Source organism: Mus caroli, chromosome 19, assembly GCF_900094665.2.
Source record: "Mus caroli chromosome 19, CAROLI_EIJ_v1.1, whole genome shotgun sequence".
Lineage (NCBI taxonomy): Eukaryota > Metazoa > Chordata > Mammalia > Rodentia > Muridae > Mus > Mus caroli.
Window position 1 is genome coordinate 8,419,835 of NC_034588.1, and position 20,310 is coordinate 8,440,144.

General features: G+C 39.0%; 1 protein-coding gene across 2 annotated transcripts in view; it reads right to left on the reverse strand.

The window, feature by feature from the left end:
- The window catches only part of Ms4a13 (membrane spanning 4-domains A13), a 26,461-nt gene extending 10,349 nt beyond the window's left edge, over positions 1 to 16,112 (reverse strand). Inside the window, exons 1-5 of one of the 2 annotated variants that reach the window (XM_021151248.1) lie at positions 15,901 to 16,112; positions 12,300 to 12,415; positions 10,859 to 10,999; positions 5,956 to 6,012; positions 4,605 to 4,724 (exon numbers count right to left, since the gene is read on the reverse strand). In XM_021151248.1, the coding sequence (XP_021006907.1) occupies positions 4,605 to 4,724; positions 5,956 to 6,012; positions 10,859 to 10,999; positions 12,300 to 12,350 (369 nt within the window). In that variant the 5' untranslated portion in view covers positions 12,351 to 12,415; positions 15,901 to 16,112. Of the gene's footprint in view, positions 1 to 4,604; positions 4,725 to 5,955; positions 6,013 to 10,858; positions 11,000 to 12,299; positions 12,416 to 13,280; positions 13,309 to 15,900 lie in introns of those variants that run through there. The other variant, XM_021151250.1, reaches the window with a different exon arrangement.
- Between the last annotated feature and the right edge of the window lie 4,198 nt (positions 16,113 to 20,310).

Consider the following 20,310-nt stretch of genomic DNA (forward strand, 5'->3'; position numbering starts at 1 on the left):
CAATATGTTGGTGACCTTTTTGTCTTATTGATGGTGTCTTTTGCCTTACAGAAGCTTTGCAATTTTATGAGGTCCCATTTGTGGATTCTCGATCTTACAGCACAAGCCATTGCTGTTCTATTCAGGAATTTTTCCCCTGTGCCCATATCTTTGAGGCTTTTCTCCTTGGTGGCGCACACCGGTAGGATTTGCTGAAGGAGGCAGAGGCAGGAGTATCATGAGTTCGAGGCCAGCCTGGGCTAATTTTTCTAATTTAATATAAGCATGAGGAAAGCAATTTGGGGTCAGTTATGAGAAAGAAACTGGGAGCTGAGAGGAAGGAGGTTGCTATGATAATTCTGTGACATATGTAATGATGACCAGGTATGAAACAGCTGAATTTGCTGTTGCCTCCTTTTCTTTTTACTTTAAAAATAATGTTTTTATTAGCACATATTATTTTTTCCTAAGTGCTAATAGTATAATTTTTGTTTTTTATTGAAAATAAATTTTTCTCTCATGTGATAATACATCTGGACCACAGTTTTCTCTCAGTCCATTCTTCCCAACTCCCCTCTAGTTCTCCTCTCTCCCATATCCATTTAAAAAAGAACACACCTCCAAGAGACAATAAGCAAACATGACAACACAAGATAAAGTAAGATAAGGCAAAAGCCTTCATATCAAGGCTGGTTAAGGCCTGATACGGAATAGGAGGAAAAGAGTCCTAAAAGCAGGAGAAAGAGTCAAAGACAAACCTGCTCCCACCGTTAGGAGTCCCACAGAGCACCAAGCTAACAGCCATAACAAATTCATAGAGGACATGTTGTAGACCCTTGCAGACTCTGTGATTGCACTTCAGTCTCTGTGTGCCCACAAGAGCCGGGATTAGTTGATATGTGAGCTGTGTTCCCCAGGTGTCTCCATCTCGACCCCCATAATTCTTTCTCTTCTTCTGTAGGGTCACCTTGAGCTCCAGGGGCAGAAACCCAATGGAGACGTCCAATTAAGTCTCTATTAGAATAATGTCTGGCCATGGGTCTCTGTTGCTGGAGGTAGCCTTACAGATGGCAACTGAACAAGACACTTATCTATGAGTATAGCAGAATAAGGAATCATTTTATTGACTTTTTTTGTTTTGTTCTGTTTTTGGCCAACAGTGTTTGGTTCTATCCTAGGTCTTTAGGCTATCCAATCTTGTCTTCCTGGCCATCCGGGCAGTGCCGAGCCTGGGTTTCCTATCATGGCACAGACCTCTAGTTAAATCAAACATTGGTTGGCTACCTCACAAGATTTGTGCCACCATTGCCCCAGCATGTCTTGCAGGGAGGATAGATTGTAGACTGAGGGTTTTGTGACTGGGTTGGTGTCTTGTTTCTTTTTTCATAACCTGCAGAGTACCTAGCTTTCTGCACCAAACAGACTACAATGTAGGGATAAAGTCTCCATGCAGGTATCAGCTCTACCTCTCAATGATCTTTGTGGATGTTGTCCTTAGCAATGGCTCCCACTGTCAGCTTATGTAGTGATCCTCTGTCCTAGTGTCAGCCTGGGAAGTTTAGGAATCTCTACGGGACCACCTCTGCCAACAACTCAACCAAATCCAGCCCAGTTCCAACACTGGAAGTCTTTCCTGGCTACCAAAAGATGGCCAGTTAAGACTATATCCTCCAGTACTTGCAGTCTCCACTAGAATCACCCTTATAGATTCCAGAAAGTTTCCACTGCGATAGGTTTCCACGTGGCCTCTTGAATGCTCACAGTTCTAGTTGTCTCTTCCCTTTAGCTCTTTCCCCCATCTGATCCCTCTTATTCCAGTCCTCACCCATCACCAGTCTACCCACAAAATCTATTCTATTTCCTCTTCCCAGGGAGATCTGTGCATCCTCCAACCCCTCACTACATATCTCTTCTTTATCTAACCTCTCTGGTTTATAGCTTGATTATCATTTACTTAACCCCTAATATCCGCTTATGAGTGAACACACACCGTATTTGTCTTTCTCACTCAGGATGATTTTTTTTTTTTAGTTGCATCCATTTGCTTGCAAATTTCATACTTTTTACAGCTGAGCAATCCTCCACTTTGTAAATACACTACATTTTATTTATCCTCCAGTTGAGGAACATTTAAGTTGTTTCCAGTTTCTGGCTATTATGAATAAAGCCACAATATTTGAGCAAGTGTCCTTGTGATAGGGTGGAATGTACTTTAGTCATATGCCCAAGAGTGGTATAGCTAGGTTTTGAGGTGAATCAATTCCCAGTTTTCTGAGAAACTGCCATGTTGATTTCCATAGTGGTTGTACAAGTTTGCACTCTTACCAGCAATGGAGGAGTGTTTCCCTTGCTCCACATTCTTGCCATCGTGAGCTGTCACTTACATTATTGAGCTTATTTATTTTTGACAGTATATGAGGAAATCTCAGAGTTAATTTTTATTTCCTTGATGGCTAAGGATGCTGAATAATTCTTTATGTGTTTCTCAGACATTTGAGTTTCCTTTGCTAAGAATTTTCTGTTTAGATCGGTACTACAGTTTTTAATTGCATTATTTGGTTTGTTGATGTTTAGTTTCTTGAGTTCTTTATTTTAGATACTAGACATCTACTAGATGTGGAGTTGGTAAAAAATCTTTTCCCATTCAGCAGTCTGCCTCTTTGTCATATTAATGCTGTCTTTTGCTGTATAAAAGTTTTGCAATTTCATAAGGTCCCACTGTTTATCTTTGAGATTGAGCAATCAGTGTTCTGATCAGACAGTTGTCTCCTGTGCCAATGCATTCAAAACTATTCTTCACTTTCTTTTCTATCAGATTCTGCATATCTAGTTTTATGTTGGACTTGAGTTTTGTATGAGGTCATAAATATGGGTGGGTCTATTTTCATTCTTCTATATGCAGACATCTTGTTAGACCAGCACCATTTGTTAAAAATGCTTTCTTTTGTTCCATGTGTGGTTTTGGTTTCTTTATCAAAAATCGGGTGCCCATAGGTGTGTAGATTTATGTCTGAGTCTTCTTTGGTTTGAGTCCCTTAATCATCATGTTTATTTATGTGAGTATTTTGTGATTTTTATTACTATAGCTTTGTAGTAGAGCTTGAGATCAGAGATAGTGATAACTCTGCTGTTTGTCTATTTTTCAGGATTGTTTTAGCTATCCTGGGTGTGTTATCTTCCTATATAAAGTTGAGAATTATCCTTTCAAGGTCTGCAAAGAATTGTGTTGGAATTTTGATGGAGATGGAATTGAATCTATAGATTGCTTTGTGTAGGATGGCCACTTTTACTGTGTTAATCCTACTGATCTATTAGCATGGGAGATCTCTCCATTTTCTGATGATTCTGGATTTTAAGCCAATGCAACTCAAGTAAATCTCTTGTGTTAATGAGGGTATTCACATTTACTGTAGTACGATACATTACATGTCTATGTAGTTATGTCTGGAGTACAAAAAATACGACTGATACACATTTAGCACTGAGGTGTTAAAGCAAAATCCACATAGAGGCTTAGTCAGTTAAGTGCTTCCTTGTAAGCAAGACAGAGAAGAAAGGAGAGAGAGAGGGAGGAAGAGAGAGGGGGGAGAGGGAGAGGGAGAGGGAGAGGGAGAGAGAGAGAGAGAGAGAGAGAGAGAGAGAGAGAGAGAGTATGTGTAGAGGGTAGTAAGAGTGCACAATCTGTTGAGGAGGCAGAGACAGGCCCGTGCCTGTGCTCACTCACTAGCCAGATAGCCTAGCCTATTTGGGGAGTTTGAGGCTAATAGCCCTATCTCAAAAATCAAAGATGGACAGTACCTGAGAAATGGCACTTGAAGTTATTCTCTGGCCTTCACATGTCACACACACACACACACACACACACACACACACACACACACACACTCGTGGCTCAGGACCACCTTGGAAGAGGAGACAAACAGCTCATTAAGAGGCAGAGATCACAGAGGACCAGCAATTTTGTGTCTTCTGGACAGGAGGGGATGCTGGACTCACAAACTCACAGCACCCGTGTTTTCCTGAACAAGATGCACACAAGATCAAACTGATTAATATTCTAGTGTGGAAGAGGTTGGGGAGAGGCAGCTCAGGAGTCTCCATCCCTAACTGAGGATCTACTGACAGTTGACAGCTCCAGGGCAAGGAGAGTCAATTTTCTTTAAGGGCATAGCCCTAGGGAGGTCGATCACACTCCAGGGGATGGCCTCACACCTGAAAGCATAAGAGTTGCACAAAATAGTCTCCACTGGTTATTGAGATAAACAGAACCCAAAAAATGAAATTGGAATAGGGAGATGGGGGTGGATCCGAATGGAGTTGTGGGAAAGTGGGTGGTAAATATGATCAAACTATATTGTGCAAAGCTTTCAAAGAATAAAGTATCATTACAAACGTTAAAAGAAAGATGTTTCGGGCTGGTGAGATGGCTCAGTGGGTAAGAGCACCCGACTGCTCTTCCGAAGGTCCGGAGTTCAAATCCCAGCAACCACATGGTGGCTCACAATCATCCGCAACGAGATCTGACTCCCTCTTCTAGAGTGTCTGAAGACAGCGACAGAGTACTTACATATAATAAAAAAAAAAAAAAAAAAATAAAAGATGTTTCTATAGAATCAGTTACTTACTGCTTGGCCATAATTTCTATATGACACCGAACGGAAATGAGACAATTCCACTATTGTTAGGCTGGCTGCAACGATCGTAATAACTATGCAGAGTATGTTCAGGGACATAGTACAGAGAATCTGAAAAGGAGACATGGCATAAACGTACAACATTCAGAAGTACTTTGCATATGTTTTTTGTTTATCTGTTTGTTTTCGTTTTACTTTTAAAAATCTAGTTCAAATCTTTTTTGTAGTTTGTGAAGCTTTCAACATGTGCTTGCCATTGTTTCTGGTTTACATGAAATCTTATATCTAACATGAATCTATCATCAGATGCTGCCAATTTTTGAATTCTATCAGTTCTCAAAACCTTTGTATGTTTGAATTCCCGGTTTTTATTAGCTAGGAGCATCTGTCAATATTGACATATGACAGATATCAGAACTTTTTTTAAATTTAGATTTGAGATTTTATTTATTTATGCTTCTGGATGATTTGCCTGGATGTTTGTCAGTGTATCAAATACATGCAGTGCTCATGGAGAGCAGAAGGGGGCGTCCGAGCCACTTGAAGCTGAATCACAGATGGCTATGAGCCACCATGTCGGTGCTGGGGGAAGAACCTGAGTTCTCTGTAGGAGCAGTTATTGCTCCTAATTCCTGAGCCATCTATCCAGTCCCAGAGTTCTTAATGCGTAAAAATTTAAGTTAAGATCAATTGATTTCTAAGGTGTCTTTCAGGTCTAAAATTCTAATATTTTTATTTCTAAACAGTTCCCATTTACACCACAGACAGATTTTTTTTTTCTTGTAAAATTCCCTACTTTGATACAAAGTACAACCACATTCCCAAAGTGGATTGACCAGAAAATGATCTATTAAAGCACAGGAATGTTCACATAGAAGAAAGGCTTTAGAGTCTATAAACAAATTTAATAACACTGTTCAGGCAGTGGTTAAGAGTAGAAATTCAAACAAAATTATTATTTAAATTTAGATGTTTTTGCAGAAGGTCATTGTTATTGTTAACATAACAATGTATCCAGTAAGTGTATCCAGCTTACATTAAGTAATCTGATCTCAGGTTTTTATTTCCCTCATTTATTTTTTTTAGAGATGGTAAATTCCTTTCTTGTTTAGAGACTATTTTTTCTTTATTGTAAAGACGCACCTGTGTGTCTTAGGGGTTGGAGTTGCTGGAAGTTGTGAGCCAATGTGGGTGAGGGGAACTGAACTCAGGTCTTTTGTAAGAGCCCCAAGTGCTCTTAGCTGCCGAGCCATCTCTCCAGTCCCAACCCTTTCTTTTCATTCAAACCTCTTCTGTTTTGTGAAAGTGCATACTAGAGACATCCCCCCACATTTCAACTCACCATATGTCTACTTTGATATTTTGCTGCTTTTACTGTGAAGGCCCCTGAAATGACAAACTAGACACAAAACACGTATTGGTAAATACTCATTGAATAGTGTTCAGCAATTTAAGCATACTTTGAAACAGCTCTATCTTCCAGGCCAATGATTTTCAGAATTCTAATAGTAACAAAGAGAGAAGTTTTAGTAGAAGGGGTTAAGATGAGCTTCCATTATGAGGTAATGATTTTTCCAGAAGGTGTCAGGTATTGAAAATAGCAGGAGGGTCACAACAAGCATAAGCAGGGGACAGAGGGCAGGATTGAGGCTGTAGGCTTCTTAAGCCCTCCCGAACCCACAGTCAAGTTTGGTTATGTGATTCCTCTTACATAACTCATTCAGGTGCTATTCCAACTTTTACCCCCAGTAAGAAGTCGGGGACTGCCATGGCTGTGGACAGGTCGTCATGATTGCATGCTGAGCAAATACTCTTGTTCACTGAGTACTTCCCAGCCACCTCACCTTTTATAAAAATTATTTTAAAAGACATTCCATTATTTCTTTTCAGGATTTCTATTTTTTAAGAAGTACAAAACACTGCTGTGTTGTCTAAAAGCAGGCTACACATTTTCCCTGAAGTAGTCTTTTTTTTTTTTTTTAAAGTTTTATTTATTTTTGTTTATGTGAATCTATGTGTGTGCCATCAGTTTCTGAAGTCATTAGTCAGTCCAGAGGTCAGAAGTGGGTATCAGATCTCCTGGAACTGAAGTTGCAAGAAGTTATGAATTCCATGGTATGGGTGTTGGGAACCAAACCTTGGTCCTCTGAAAGATCAGGAAGTCCCCTAAACCACGGAACTGTCTCTCCTTTTTTTCTGTTTTAGCGACTTTGGCAAAGGTTATTTTTGTGAAAAGTACTAAACATGGTCCATACTTTTAAAGATTAACATGAATTTTTCATATAATATGTTGATCATATTTATCTCCCTCCCCAAGTTCTCCATCCAATTTGATGTTATTTCTTCCTCAGTCAAGCAAGTAAACAAACAAAAACACCACCTTAAAACAGAAAAGTAAAATAAAACAAGCCAACAGCACCACAGTAAAAGCATGCAAAAAAACCCCATGGAGTCTGTTTTGTGTTGTCCAGCTATTCCCTAGTATGAGACCTGCCCAGGAGTGTGACTGATATACCCAGTAGCTGATATACTTTATTGAAGAAAATTGATTTTTTGTTTCTTTCTCGGCAGGCGTCAATTGCAAATAGCTTCTTGGTAGGGGTGGGACAAGGTGTCTACTTCCTCTTTTCAATGCTGGGATCGAAAATGACAAGTCTGGCTTGAGCTTGGACAGGTCTTGTGCATGCTGCCACAGTCTCTGTGGGTTCATATGTGCAGTATCTCTGTTGTGTCTGGGGATGCTGTTTCCTTGGAGGTGCCAACCACTTCCGGCTCTTACATTCTTTCTACCACGTCTTCTGCAGAGATTTCTCTCATGCTCCACACTTTATTTGGGTAGGCCAAACTTTGAAGCTCACACAATTCCACCAGGAGATCGATCCTGTACAGTTGGCTCTTATCTTCACAGAAGAGATGGCACTGCTAAGGTTGGGCACACTGAGGATAAGAACTGTCTCAGGACCTCAGTGCGAAAGTGTCTTCCTATCATTTTAGATCCAAAGTTAGACCTTGTCTTTTACTTAAAATATTGAAGTGGAGGCTAGAGAGATGATCCAGTGGTAGGAGCGCTGGATGCTCTCCCAGAAGACCTTGGCCTGATTCTCAGCACCCACATGGAAGTTCACAACCATCTGTGACTCCAGTTCCAGGCAATCCAATGCCTTCTTCTGGTTTCTCCAGGCATTGCATGATATGATTCGCAGTCATGTAGGCAAAACTTAAATACACAGGAAATATATTGAAAATATTTATGAAAATATTAAAATTTACATTATTATTTTTAAAGTATTTTATTTATTCTTTGAAAAGCTAATTCATAAATGGGGTGTATCTTGTAGGATTTTTTAAATTGGAGTGTTTTCCAACTTATTAGAAAGCATTGGATTTAGAAATTGTCTTTTAAAGTTTATCATCTAAATGACAAATTCATTATTGGACTACATCTTAAAAATTTAGGTATTTTACTAAAAGTGTTAATTGTGCTATGTGTATGAACATGTCTGTGTGTTAGTGTTAGTGTGTGTGTGTGTGTGTGTGTGTAGGCCAGGGGTTAACTTGGTTGTATAGCATGAACTGAAACACAAAGGGACACAAATCATTTCTCTGAGTTTTGTCTGAAAATTTTGTTTTTTTTTGTCTTATCTTTTTATTGTCTTCATTCTTCCATGTGCTTTTCATTTATGGGCCAAATGCACCATTTTTTATTGATGAGGCAGTGGGCTGTTTATAAGCATGACCTTCTTAGATTTTGTCCTTGGACACCCTGAGTGAGCATACACATCAGGACAGATGTCTTAGAGGTCACTTTCTTCCAGTGACCTCTCAATCTCTTCTGCAACAGCCAACAGACCATCTCTGTTCAAGGAAAGCATTTTTCCCTCAGTTGTCTGTTTCCACCAATATTTTTTCCCTAGATTTGAGACAAGTGTTTCTGATCCTGCCATCTGCCATCCCAGTGCTTGAGGTCATCAATTAGCTGCTTAGTCATTCATCCTTTTCTAGATGATTTTAATTTTTGGACTTTGGAGGTCTCTCCTAAATTATTTCATCTTTAGCAATTTATGTGTATGCATCCTTCTTACCCTGAGTATATACAGAGACAGACAGGTTGATCAATGCAATAGAGCCGAAGACCCAGAAATTAACCCACACACCTATGGACCCTTGATCTTTGACAAAGAAGCCAAAACCATACAGTCGATAAAAGAAAGCATCTTCAACAAATAGTGCTGGTCTATCTGGATGACTGCATATAGAAGAATGCAGATAGACCCATAGTTATCATCCTGCACAAAACTCAAGTCCAAGTGGATCAAAGACCTCAACATAAAACCGGATACACTGAATCTAACAGAAGAGAAAGTGGGAAATAGCCTTGAATGCATTGGAACAGGAGACAACTTCCTGAACAGAACACCAATGGCTCAGGCTTTAAGACTGACAATTAATAAATGAAACTGAAAAGCTTCTGTAAGGCAAAGGACACTGTCAATAGAATAAAACAGGAGCCTACAGATTTGGAAAAAAACTTCACTAGCCCTCTATCTGACAGAGGACTGATATCCAAAATATATAAAGAACTCAAGAAGTTAGACATCAACAAACCAAATAACCCAATTTAAAAATGTGGTACAGAGCTAAACAGAGTATTCTCAATAGTGGAATCTTGAATGGCCGAGAAGCACTGAAAGAAATGTTCAGTATCCTTAGTCATCAGGGAAATGCAAGTCAAAATGACCCTGAGATTCCATCAGAATGGCTAAGATCAAGGGACAGCAAGCACATGCTGGTGAGGATTTGCATCAATGGGAATACCCCTCCATTGCTGGTAGGAGTGCAAACTTGTATAAACTAGAATCTTTTAACCACAATCCTGATGAAATGTAGTTTCACTCCTGCTTAATGCCTGCATCCCGCACATGAACAGGGCATGAGTAAAGACTTTTCTCACTGCGAAGTCATGTTCCTTAACCTTGAGCCCTTGATGCTGTGTAAGGATCAAATTACTTTTCCGTAAGGCACATACCCTCTCCATTTTCCTAGATGGTCACTTCACACTCTCTCCTTTTCAGCTCAGAACTTCCTTCCTAATACGTTGAGATACTTGACATGTTCGTAGCTTCCACAAGCTTCCAAAGTCCAATGAGAATCTGTTCTGTTTTTTATTAGTTGTTACCCTCTTGTTACGGTGACTTAGCACTATTTAGATTAATGGTGATAGTTCTTTGCAATTGATGTTCTGTGCATTATAAGGTGCTCTGTAGCAAGCTCGGCCCTTGTGCACTAGATATAAAAATGAAGAACATCTCCAGATACTATGACATATTTCTTAAGGGAGCAAAATTAATACTAATTGAGAACTATCACTGGAGAACATGACTATAGCTATTTGTTCACTAAAATTCATTGTTTCTTGCCAACATAAATACATGATTGCAACATTTCCCTTATTATTATCTCATGTCATTTCTTGTTTTAAATTCTGGTTCCCCTGCCCCGACACACACACCAGCAAAAGATATGATAAAAAAAAGGACATGAAGTTGGAAGGGATATATATTAGGAGTTCCAAAAGGAGTTGGAGGGAGGGAGTCAAGGTAGATATGATCAAAATACATTGTATAGATGTGTGGAATTATAAAAAAGCAAATAAAAAAATAAATATAAAAGTTTCATCAGCTTCCATTCCATGTTCCTTATCAAGTTCAATTAGGTCTCACATCATCATTTTACTAAAATTACTTGTCATGCTTACGATGGTTCCCAGGAGTCAGTTTTCAACTTTTTCTTACTGGCAAATAAACAGAAAACAAAAGAGCTGATCGTTCTTTATGTCTTGTGAAATATTCTTCCCTTGACTTCTAGGGATTTTCACACTCCAAGATTTCCTTCTGCCCAGTGGCTTCCTAGAAACCACAGCAGAGTACAGGCAATAGCAAACCTGAAAGCTAACCATGCTAATGAATGTGGTAGCTAAGAGTATTTGTCTTTGACATGCTAGGGATATAGTCTACATTGTGATTACCATTTATTCTCCTATCTACATTTCTTAGTACTTATAGATGAAAGGTTCTTAATACATATCTGTTGAGAGAAGAAATTAGGTTTTGAATAAGTCAGCAAGTGGCATTTAGTTATATGATTCTTCTGAAAACTTTGTTCAGAAACTAGCTCCTATCAACCACTATATGAATCAATATTATTTGCTTAATTAAATAAAACCAACACAATTATATTCTACTCACAGCAAATCCCCATAAAGAAGTTCCCATTTTGTAAGTTACAGGTTCATATGTTCCAAATACTCCTTTAATTTGTCCCATATACAACAGCAATAGGAAATACCACATGAGTATATGATAGATACCAATCATAATCTGGATAACCTGTGAGAAAAAAAGCTGTTAGTTTATGAAATGATGTTATGGAAAACACGGTTTCAAGAAACACAAGGAGCATTTAACATCTTTATAAATGATGGAAGTAAACTGGTCATGCACTAACTATGGAGTTCTCATTGGCTGTACCAAACATAGGATCTGTCCAGGAAGGACAAGGCAAGGCTGGTGGAGAAGTCTTCTGGTGTATGAGGGACAAGCTCCAGCTTTATTATTGAAAAACAGTTCCTAACTCAGAGCTTGTCACTGGATTCTAGAAAGTTTTACCAACCAAACCAAGCAACCGACCAATGAACTAATCAGACTGAAAAGGATGGTAGTATGCTTGTGGATCTGGGAGAACAGATTAAGATATTTCATTCTGTTCCTAGAGTATTCTGTCAACACAGAGCCAAGAAGTCCAGTGCAACAGCTTGGACAGCTGGTCTGCATGGTCTAAAAATTCAAAGAAAAGGTTGAAACAGTTTTCTCCCTGCTCATTGTGAAATTGTGTGACTTTCCTAACTTCTTGGTGTTTGTTAATAGCACTAGGCGAGCTTTAATCTCACAGGTTTATAACTGAACAGAACAGTGTATTCATCCAACTCGCCAGTGCAGGGATTAACAGAGGTCAATGATAGACCTCTTTTAAACTAACAAATATATGGATGTGTTTAAATGAGATAACTCATTCGGATGGCTGGATTTCCTTGGGTGTGGTAATTCAGTTGATATGCTCATCTCTCATCGTATGCTTCTGTGTGAAGGGCTAGGAGACCAGGTAAAAGCTATGTAATGCAATCAGCATGATTTTCTTTTTTTAAAAGAACCTTTGCCTTTTAGTTATTCAGATACACCCTTTTCTAGACACAAGATCGCCCTTTAAAAAGCAGATATAATTTAAAACATTGATTTTAGTCAATCAGAGAGGAATTTTACTGCTAGGGTTTGAGTGTGGAATGCTTTCCATGGCATTGATCCCATGTTTGCCCTGGTTGGTGCTGCTGGTTGAGAAGGTTGTTGGAACTTTAAGAGGTGGAGACTCACTGGAGAAAGTTAGCTATAGGAGGTGGGCATTGAGGCTTTGTAGCCCAGGCCTCACTTCCTGTTTGCTCTCTGATTCCTGAATGCAGATACAGCTTAACCAGCCAGTCCAAAACCTCCTCTTCCCACTGCCCCTGCCTGCTGTCATATCCTCACCACCATGCTGGACTAAATCCTTTCAAGAGGAATTTGCCAAAACAAACCCCCTTCCATTCAGTTACCTTGAAGGAACTTTATCTCAGTAACAGGAAAGCACAACACTTACCCCTAAAACAGTAATATTTGCTGAAGATATTTTTGGATTTCTACATCCCATACTTTCAGAATTTCCTCTGGTTGATTTTGTTTCTAATCTTCGGGGATATCTTTATTATTAAATTTCTACAAAAGAACACAAAACACACATCCATGCTCATTCCCAGAAAAAGTCATAATCGGGTTCTTAGTGTTTGACAACAACCTTCGCACACTGAGAGGCCACAGCATTTTTCTTTTTATACATTAACTTATCACAGCCCTAAGTGCTGTGTACCTAAATCTCCAGAATTAAAAAAAAAAAGTCTCTTTTAATGACTAGGAAACACTGATATATTGTGCATATCAGTTCTTACTACTTAACAGTGTTTCTAGATAATAAGGAATAAAGGTCAACTAGAGAATAGTATTAGAGAATTTCAGTAAAGCTTCAATGATTTATTTATATTCACAATCAACTTAATGCTAATCAGACTTTGCATTTCCTTTAAAAAATTTTTAAGAGTTTCATATATGGGTATAGTATATTTTATAATCTCTATCTTTTCCTCTTCCACTCCTCTTGTGTCCTCATACCCTCTTGAATTCATGGCCTCTTCTTTTATAATTACTGGTGGTATTAATTACATTAATATGCATACAAATTATATGTACACACATACAAAAGTAAAAGTCAATAACAAAGATCACAACACATGACTGATCATGTAAAGATTTCTCCTTGTTCTTTTTTGAAAGAAGATAGTTTTGACAAAATGATGTTGCAACCTCAAATCTAATGACTTGGTTATTGTAATGAATCTTTAGTTTCTAAAATTTATTTTTTCAATATCTATTAATGCAACAGAAGAGAAAATATGTTCCTTAAGTGTGATGGTTTGTATATTCTTGGACCAGGGAGTGGCACTATTTGGAGGTGTGGCCTTGTTGGAATAGGTGTGACCTGGTTGGAATAGGTGTGTCACTGTGGGTGTGGGCATAAGATCCTCACCCTAGTTGCCTGGAAATCAGTCTTCCAGTAGCAGCCTTTGGATGAAGACGTAGAACTCTCAGCTCTGCCTGTGCCATGCCTGCCTGGATGCTGCCATGCTCCCACCTTGATGATAAAGGACTGAACTTCTGAACCTGTAAGTCAGCCCCAAGTAAATGTCGTTTTTTATAAGACTTGCCTTGGTCATGGTGTCTGTTCACAGCAGTAAAACCCTAACTAAGACACTTAGGTAAGTGTTGTGCTTTCAGACACCATCTCTAAGAAGCAATCAAGAGTTGAGACGTAAAGATAGCTAAGTTTAATTTCTCTACCATGACTAGATATCCACAGAATAACAGAAATTGTATAGAGGAATAACGAAATGCCATATCAAGAGTGCTGATAATCCCTGCTTCCAAAAAACAGAAACATAAGTCATTTTGTGTTTATGGATAGATTTATTCACATTTATAGCATACCAGTAGAAGCACCATGTGGTAATTTGGTGAGTAAAATATTTAATGTCCCTGTAATCTCTATGAGGTCCACAGTAAACTCATTCAAATGAAGAACTCATAAAAATGATAATCAGAAAAAGTATGTTTGCCTTTATCTGCCTCAGTACAGGGGAACGCCAGGGCCAAGAAGTGGGAGTGGGTGGGTGAGGGAGTGTGTGTGGGACTTTTGGGATAGCATTGGAAATGTAAATGAAATAAATACCTAATTTAAAAAAAGTATGTTTGCATTGCTTAATTGCTTAGGAAATTTAATTGCTGGAAGAAAAAAAGTATACTTTTGAAATAACTTGTCAGAATTCTCTTAAAAAACAACTATATTTGACTACTCTGCAATCCAATTAAAAATCCAAATTTTGTATAAATAAATAAATATTATTTGTTTTTATTTTCTGGTGATTCCATTGTTAATCTAGAAGTAAGTGAAAGACAAGTCACCTAGTTGTTATACCTAGACCAACTGTCACATGCTAAAACTTGCACAGATATTCTGGAACACTCAGAGAGAGACCATGTCTATTATTTATCCTGAGCATCTTTAGCAGAGATAAAAACCCAACAGTGTCTTCATATAAAGCTAAAGTGCTTGAGAAATGATTTTTAAAAGTAATTAATTTTTAATTTTAGGCAGTTTCATTTATATGTATAATGAATTTTAGTTTTTATCTTCCCCTGTTATTCTTTTTTATCTGCCCACCTTCTTTTGCTAAAACCCCTTTTCTTTCCAACAAGTCCCTCCATTACTTTCCTGTGTGTTTTATGTGTCTGACCTACTGAGTTAAGTAGGATTGCCCCCATGAACATGGGTGGGAGGTTTTATCCTGGATCCTGGGTTATACCACTGAAGAAAGTGACACCTCTTTCCTCAGCCACTATTAACTGTTAATAGTCCCTCAGGGTGGGGGTGAAGCCTCCAGAGCCCTTCCTCCCTCTAATGAAAAAGTTGATGACTCTAGTCTTGGGTAGGTGACCACATCTGTAGTGAGTTCATGAGTGCATCACTCATGTTACATTCAGAGGACAATGTTGCACAGCCCTTTCTGCCACTTCTGACTTTAAATCTTCCTACCCTCTCTTCTATAACGTTCACGGAGCCTTGGTGTGTATGTGTGTGTGTGTACTCGCGCGCGCGCGTCCCAGAAAAATGATTTAAAACATCTAAAACTTTTTTACTTTAAAATAATTGTGTATCTGCATGTGTGTTTGGATGCCCATGAAAAAGAGTGTCAGGTCCCCTGGAGTTTAAGTTGGCACCGAGCTGCCTGATAAGAGTGTTAGCAATTAAACTCTGGTTCTCTGCAAAAACAGCAAGACTCATGACCACTGAACCAGCTCACCAACCTCAAAAACGATTTCTTAAAATAAAATGAAGAGAATGACATCTTCAGAGAACACACAGATTTCTTCATGAACTGCTTCCTGCCCACCTTCCCCTCTCACTTGGTCACTCGGACTTCATAGCTTAACAACCCTGGTAGTAACCCTTTCCCCAAACCCTGCTTGTGCTACAAGGTAGCGAGATACCCAGATGTTTGTCTTAACATTTTGCCCATAATTCCTGCCACATTGTGTTGCAAATTTTTTTCAAGACCAACTTCAAATCACTTTGTGTCCCCAGAAATTAAAAAGTTCATTTCCATGTGTTTGTGGTCATTCCTGCTTAATTCCCTGTCCATATGCATTCAGTTACGCCCCCTCTTTCTTCCCTCCTTTTCTGATAAATATTTTAAGTGAATACTTTACTTAAGGTGACTAGTGGGGAACCTTGATGTTACAGTCATGAGAAGTATTTTACTTTTCACCTCACATCGTGATACACCCATATACCGGCAGTCAGTACTAGATGAAATCTAGAAGGAGTGGGTGGGAATAAGTAGCTGCTGGCAGCTACTTGTGAGGTCAAGGCAGGACGATTGCTCAGCCCAGGAATTCTAGAGCAATCTTGGCAACACAGTGAGACCCCACATTTCAAAAAGTAAATAAAAGTATTTTTTTAGAAGGTCAAATGAGAGGGTATAAAAGATGGAGAATGGAGATGTGCCCACCTCTCTTTCCTCACCCCCCCCCCCTTTCTCCAGACCGTGTCCATTTTGATGCTTAGCAAAAGTAAAGAGGCCCACTGTTACCTCACATTTCAGTTGTCCCAAGACCCAAGGATCCAGTTTCACCCTATCAGGCCTAGACACAGGCTGAAGAGAAGGATCACAGTGGATGGTGCTCTCAGCGCTAGATCTGGCTGCATAGCCATCAGAGGCAGCAGCGCGCAGTCTAGCTCCCAGGTGGTTGTCAAGCTCCTCAAGCCGCCTGGTTGTCAAGGGCAACAGCCCTCTCTTAGGGCAGAGGGAGGAGAACCAGTGCGCAGACTCACTGGGGCCTGCGGGCCACGCCCTGGTCGAGCACTTCGATCCTCTTCTGGAGTTTTATAGAAATGGCTTCCCTGGACATGGCTGGAACACTGCCTCTTCAGGGATGCTTCTCCTAAGATAGAATGGCCGCAGAGACCTGATCGTTTACCACACATTTCAGAAGGTTTCAAGTTGTAAAAAGGCAAGTAAATGAGTTAATAGTTTACTCTTCCTCCACCCTCCTCCAAATATAAATGGCTAAAGAAATTAATGAAGAGACTCTTTAGGAAATGATCAAAATGACTGCTTTGACTCACCCGCTGGGGACATTTTACTATGCAGGCTCTCTGCACCGTATTGGTTTTGGATTTGATATGAGGCAGTAGTTCAACGTTTGTGAAGAGAAACAAAGATATATAGATAGCTATGAAAAGATAAAGAATACTCTAATACTGGAGAGCAAATGGGGAGACTGAGAGGAAAACCTGTTTTCTCTAGGGAGCACAGGCCACCTGGCGAGCACCGAGGACTTCCTGGGGGCTTAAAGACCCTTGGACAGTAGATGCTCCTTTAACCACAGCATGCTGTGAGCTTTCATTTATTCCTGGAAGACTTAAAATTCTGGCTTACATTGCAAATATTTCGTGGATGATAATCCTTTTATGAAGGATAATCTTTTTATAATATATATTTATGTATTATTATATTATTTATATTTCATTATATGTTACATAGTATACATAAAATAGATATATATACAAATATATTTAAATATATTTATATGTAGCTGGGCAGTGGTGGCTCACAGCTTTAATCCCAGCACTTGGGAGGCAGAGGCAGGCGAATTTCTGAGTTCGAGGCCATCCTGGTCTACAAAGTGAGTTCCAGGACAGCCAGGACTACACAGAGAAACCCTGTCTCAAAAACAAACAAACAAACAAACAAACAAACAAACAAAAAATTATCCTTTGCCGGGCGTGGTGGCTCACGCCTTTAATCCCAGCACTCGGGAGGCAGAGGCAGGCGAATTTCTGAGTTCGAGGCCATCCTGGTCTACAAAGTGAGTTCCAGGACAGCCAGGGCTACACAGAGAAACCCTGTCTCAACCCCCCCCAAATATATATATATATATAAATTATAAAAATTATATGAATCATATAAAATATAAATATATATTTAATTATAATGTATGTTGATAATAGTATTATGATATATTCTATATTATTTATAATATATAAATATATAAGTATATAATATTTATATAGCACTTTTAAAATTAATACACTATATGGTTCTGTATAATATAATAACATATAATGTATTATATATAAAAATAGAAAAGAGGCCCTTGGTCCTGTGAAGGCTCTATGCCCCAGTATAGGGAAATGCTGGGGCCAGGAAGTGAGAGTGGGGTGGGTTGGTGAGCAGGGGGAGGGGGAAGGGGAACAGGGGATTTTCAGAGGGAAAACCAGGAAAGGGGATGACATTTGAAATGTAAATAAAGAAAATACCTAATAAAAAATAGAAAAGGATAATCCTTTTATAAAGATTTTATAAAGATTTTTACTTTTATAAAGTATTGCTAACACTCCTAAGGCTTAAGTACTCAAAAGAGTCAATGAGGCTTTAAAGTTACTGAGGTCTTTTCCATGCTTTTTATAGCAATGAAAATGTGGACTAGAAATTGAGTAGCTTTGTTCTTTTCTTAGCATCATAGCTAACTTCTTTACATTGAAACTCTGAAGACCTTTCAAATAAGAGAAAATAAAATGCCAAGGTTCTCTTACTGTCTGAATTGTGTATTAGTTGGTATATCATTAAAAGAGCTATTAGTTTTATTTTTTTTTATTTCAGTGTGTGTGTGTGTGTATGTGTGCATGTACATGCGTGTGTGTCATAGGTGCGTGTTTAGTTTAGAGGACCACTTGCTAGTTAGTTTTCTTCTTTCACCATGGAGGAACTAACTTAGGCTTGGTGGCAAACAACTTTTCCTGCTGAGCCACCTCACAGGCCCTGGTTTGGATGTACCCTTGAGTAATACAGTGCATTAGTGATCTCACAGGAACATTACTGTTCCTCTGTGTTTTATGTATGAGAATGAGCAGTAGTAGGCACAGTCTGTGCTCTGGAGAGAGCAACAGGGTTAAATGCATCAACTTCAGAGTTATGGATTGAATAGGACTCTCAAAGTCAGTTCTGAAAAAGATGCATCCTTCTTGTCATGTACTGCCAAGATTGGTGTCTCTTTTCCCTTCATCTAAAATGTAGTCAGCACCATCTGGAAATTAACTTGGATCTGATCATTGTGTTACATGGGCCCAAATGGGTATTCAATATAGGTGTAGGCGAGAAGAAGGGCGCTAAACCAACAGAAACAGTAAGTATACATCAGTGCTTCTAAATTCATGTGGTCATGACACAGGTCAGTAAGAGAACATTGATCTGTCTCTGCCCATCACCAATTTGGAAATTTGTAAAGAGAAATTTTCATGTCTTTTTACTTTTTATCATTTTGGGTCTGCATCCTTTAATGAAAAGGAGCTGGGCAGGCATAGTCTGTCCAGCAGTATGTCTTACCTTTAACTTTTGTGACTTTAAATATTTCTTCATGTTGGTCATGTTTTTAACTTATCTTGAATTAGTTCCCAGGATAGAAAAGACATTGAGAAAGAATGTACTGGAATTGCCATGCATTCTGTAGTGTCCTTCCACCATCATGATCTTGTTGAGTGTCAGCCTTGATAAAATAAAGCCTGTCCAAGTTGCTATGAGGAATTTTGTCTCACAGATACACAAGACAAAACATATATTTTGTCTGTGTGAAAACTGGGGGTTTCTCCTTAAGAAAGCAGAGATTAGCTGCCTAGATTGGGTATTTTACCATATGTGTGCAGTGCTTGCAAAAGCCAGAGGAGAGTGTCTGATTTCCTGGAATCAGTTGTTGAAGGTTGTGAGCCACTGTGTAGGAGCTGGGAATCTGACCCAGATACTTTGTAAGATCCATGGAGCTATCTCTGCAGCCCATCTGGCTTCATTCTTTATTTTATTTTATTTTATTTTATTTTTTATTGAACTCGACCAGCTCTGTCATGCTCCAGGCAAACTCCTTTGCTCCAATACCTGTTTGTAGGTGATCGCAACACCTATAGTTTTTCATATTCCTCTGGCTCCTCCAGTCATTCAGCAGCACTTCAGAACCTGATGTGGACTTCTAAGCCGAGTGTCACGTCATATATACATTCAGTGCTCCACGCTCCCACATCTAAGATATAGCCCTGTTTTCACAGATGAGAAAGCCAAGCTGGAGAGTAACACAGTGGAGTAGACACAGCCAAAACTGGTGCAGAGAACCATCCCTGGACCTTGTGATTTCTTCACAGCATTTTTTTTTACACAATTCCAGGACTGTCACAAGCCAGAGTCTTTCCTAAGGATGGCATGGAGGACGTAAGGGATAAGAGTGTGAGTTCTGGAGCTCCGTTTAGATTGCTGGAGTAAGATTCTCAACTCCACTATCGATAAACTAGGTAAGTGTGGGGAAGGTCCTTAACTTTCTCAAATCTCTCATCTTCAAACATGGAAAACAGTTAATGCATCATAAGAGTCAATGATGTGTGTTGCATCACAAGCATACTAAAAAGCAGTCATATAGACAGCATGGAGCACTCAGCATAGTTCCCTATTAGTGTAGATGCCAAAAAGGAGGAAAAACATGTAAGCAAGTAGAAAGTATTTAATTACAGAATAGTATTTAAGTGATGTATTTAAGTGATGTAGAAATGACAAGAAAACTCAAGTTACTGTATGCATATATGCTTATGTGCCTATATATATGTAGTACACTTTTTTTTGTGTGTTTAAACACAGACTTTAATGGTAACAATTCCTTTAAGCTCAATTAACTTTAGCTATTACAAGTCTTATGCAGATGTCACTATTGAGACAACATTTAGTGACTTGCATTGGGTTCCTCAGAAAATAGAAGACAAATTCACTTAAAAGTGTAACCAACAGTCATTGAACAGTTTTGTTATGTGAACACAAAACAGGACTAATTTTAGTATCACCCACCCCCCAAATCACGAACACAGCATGATCAGTGTCTTAAGAATACTTCAACTAACCCAGTAAATAAAAAGTGAGTGTTTCACTACCCCTGAGACCACTAGTTAACCGTGGTTCATACTTTTA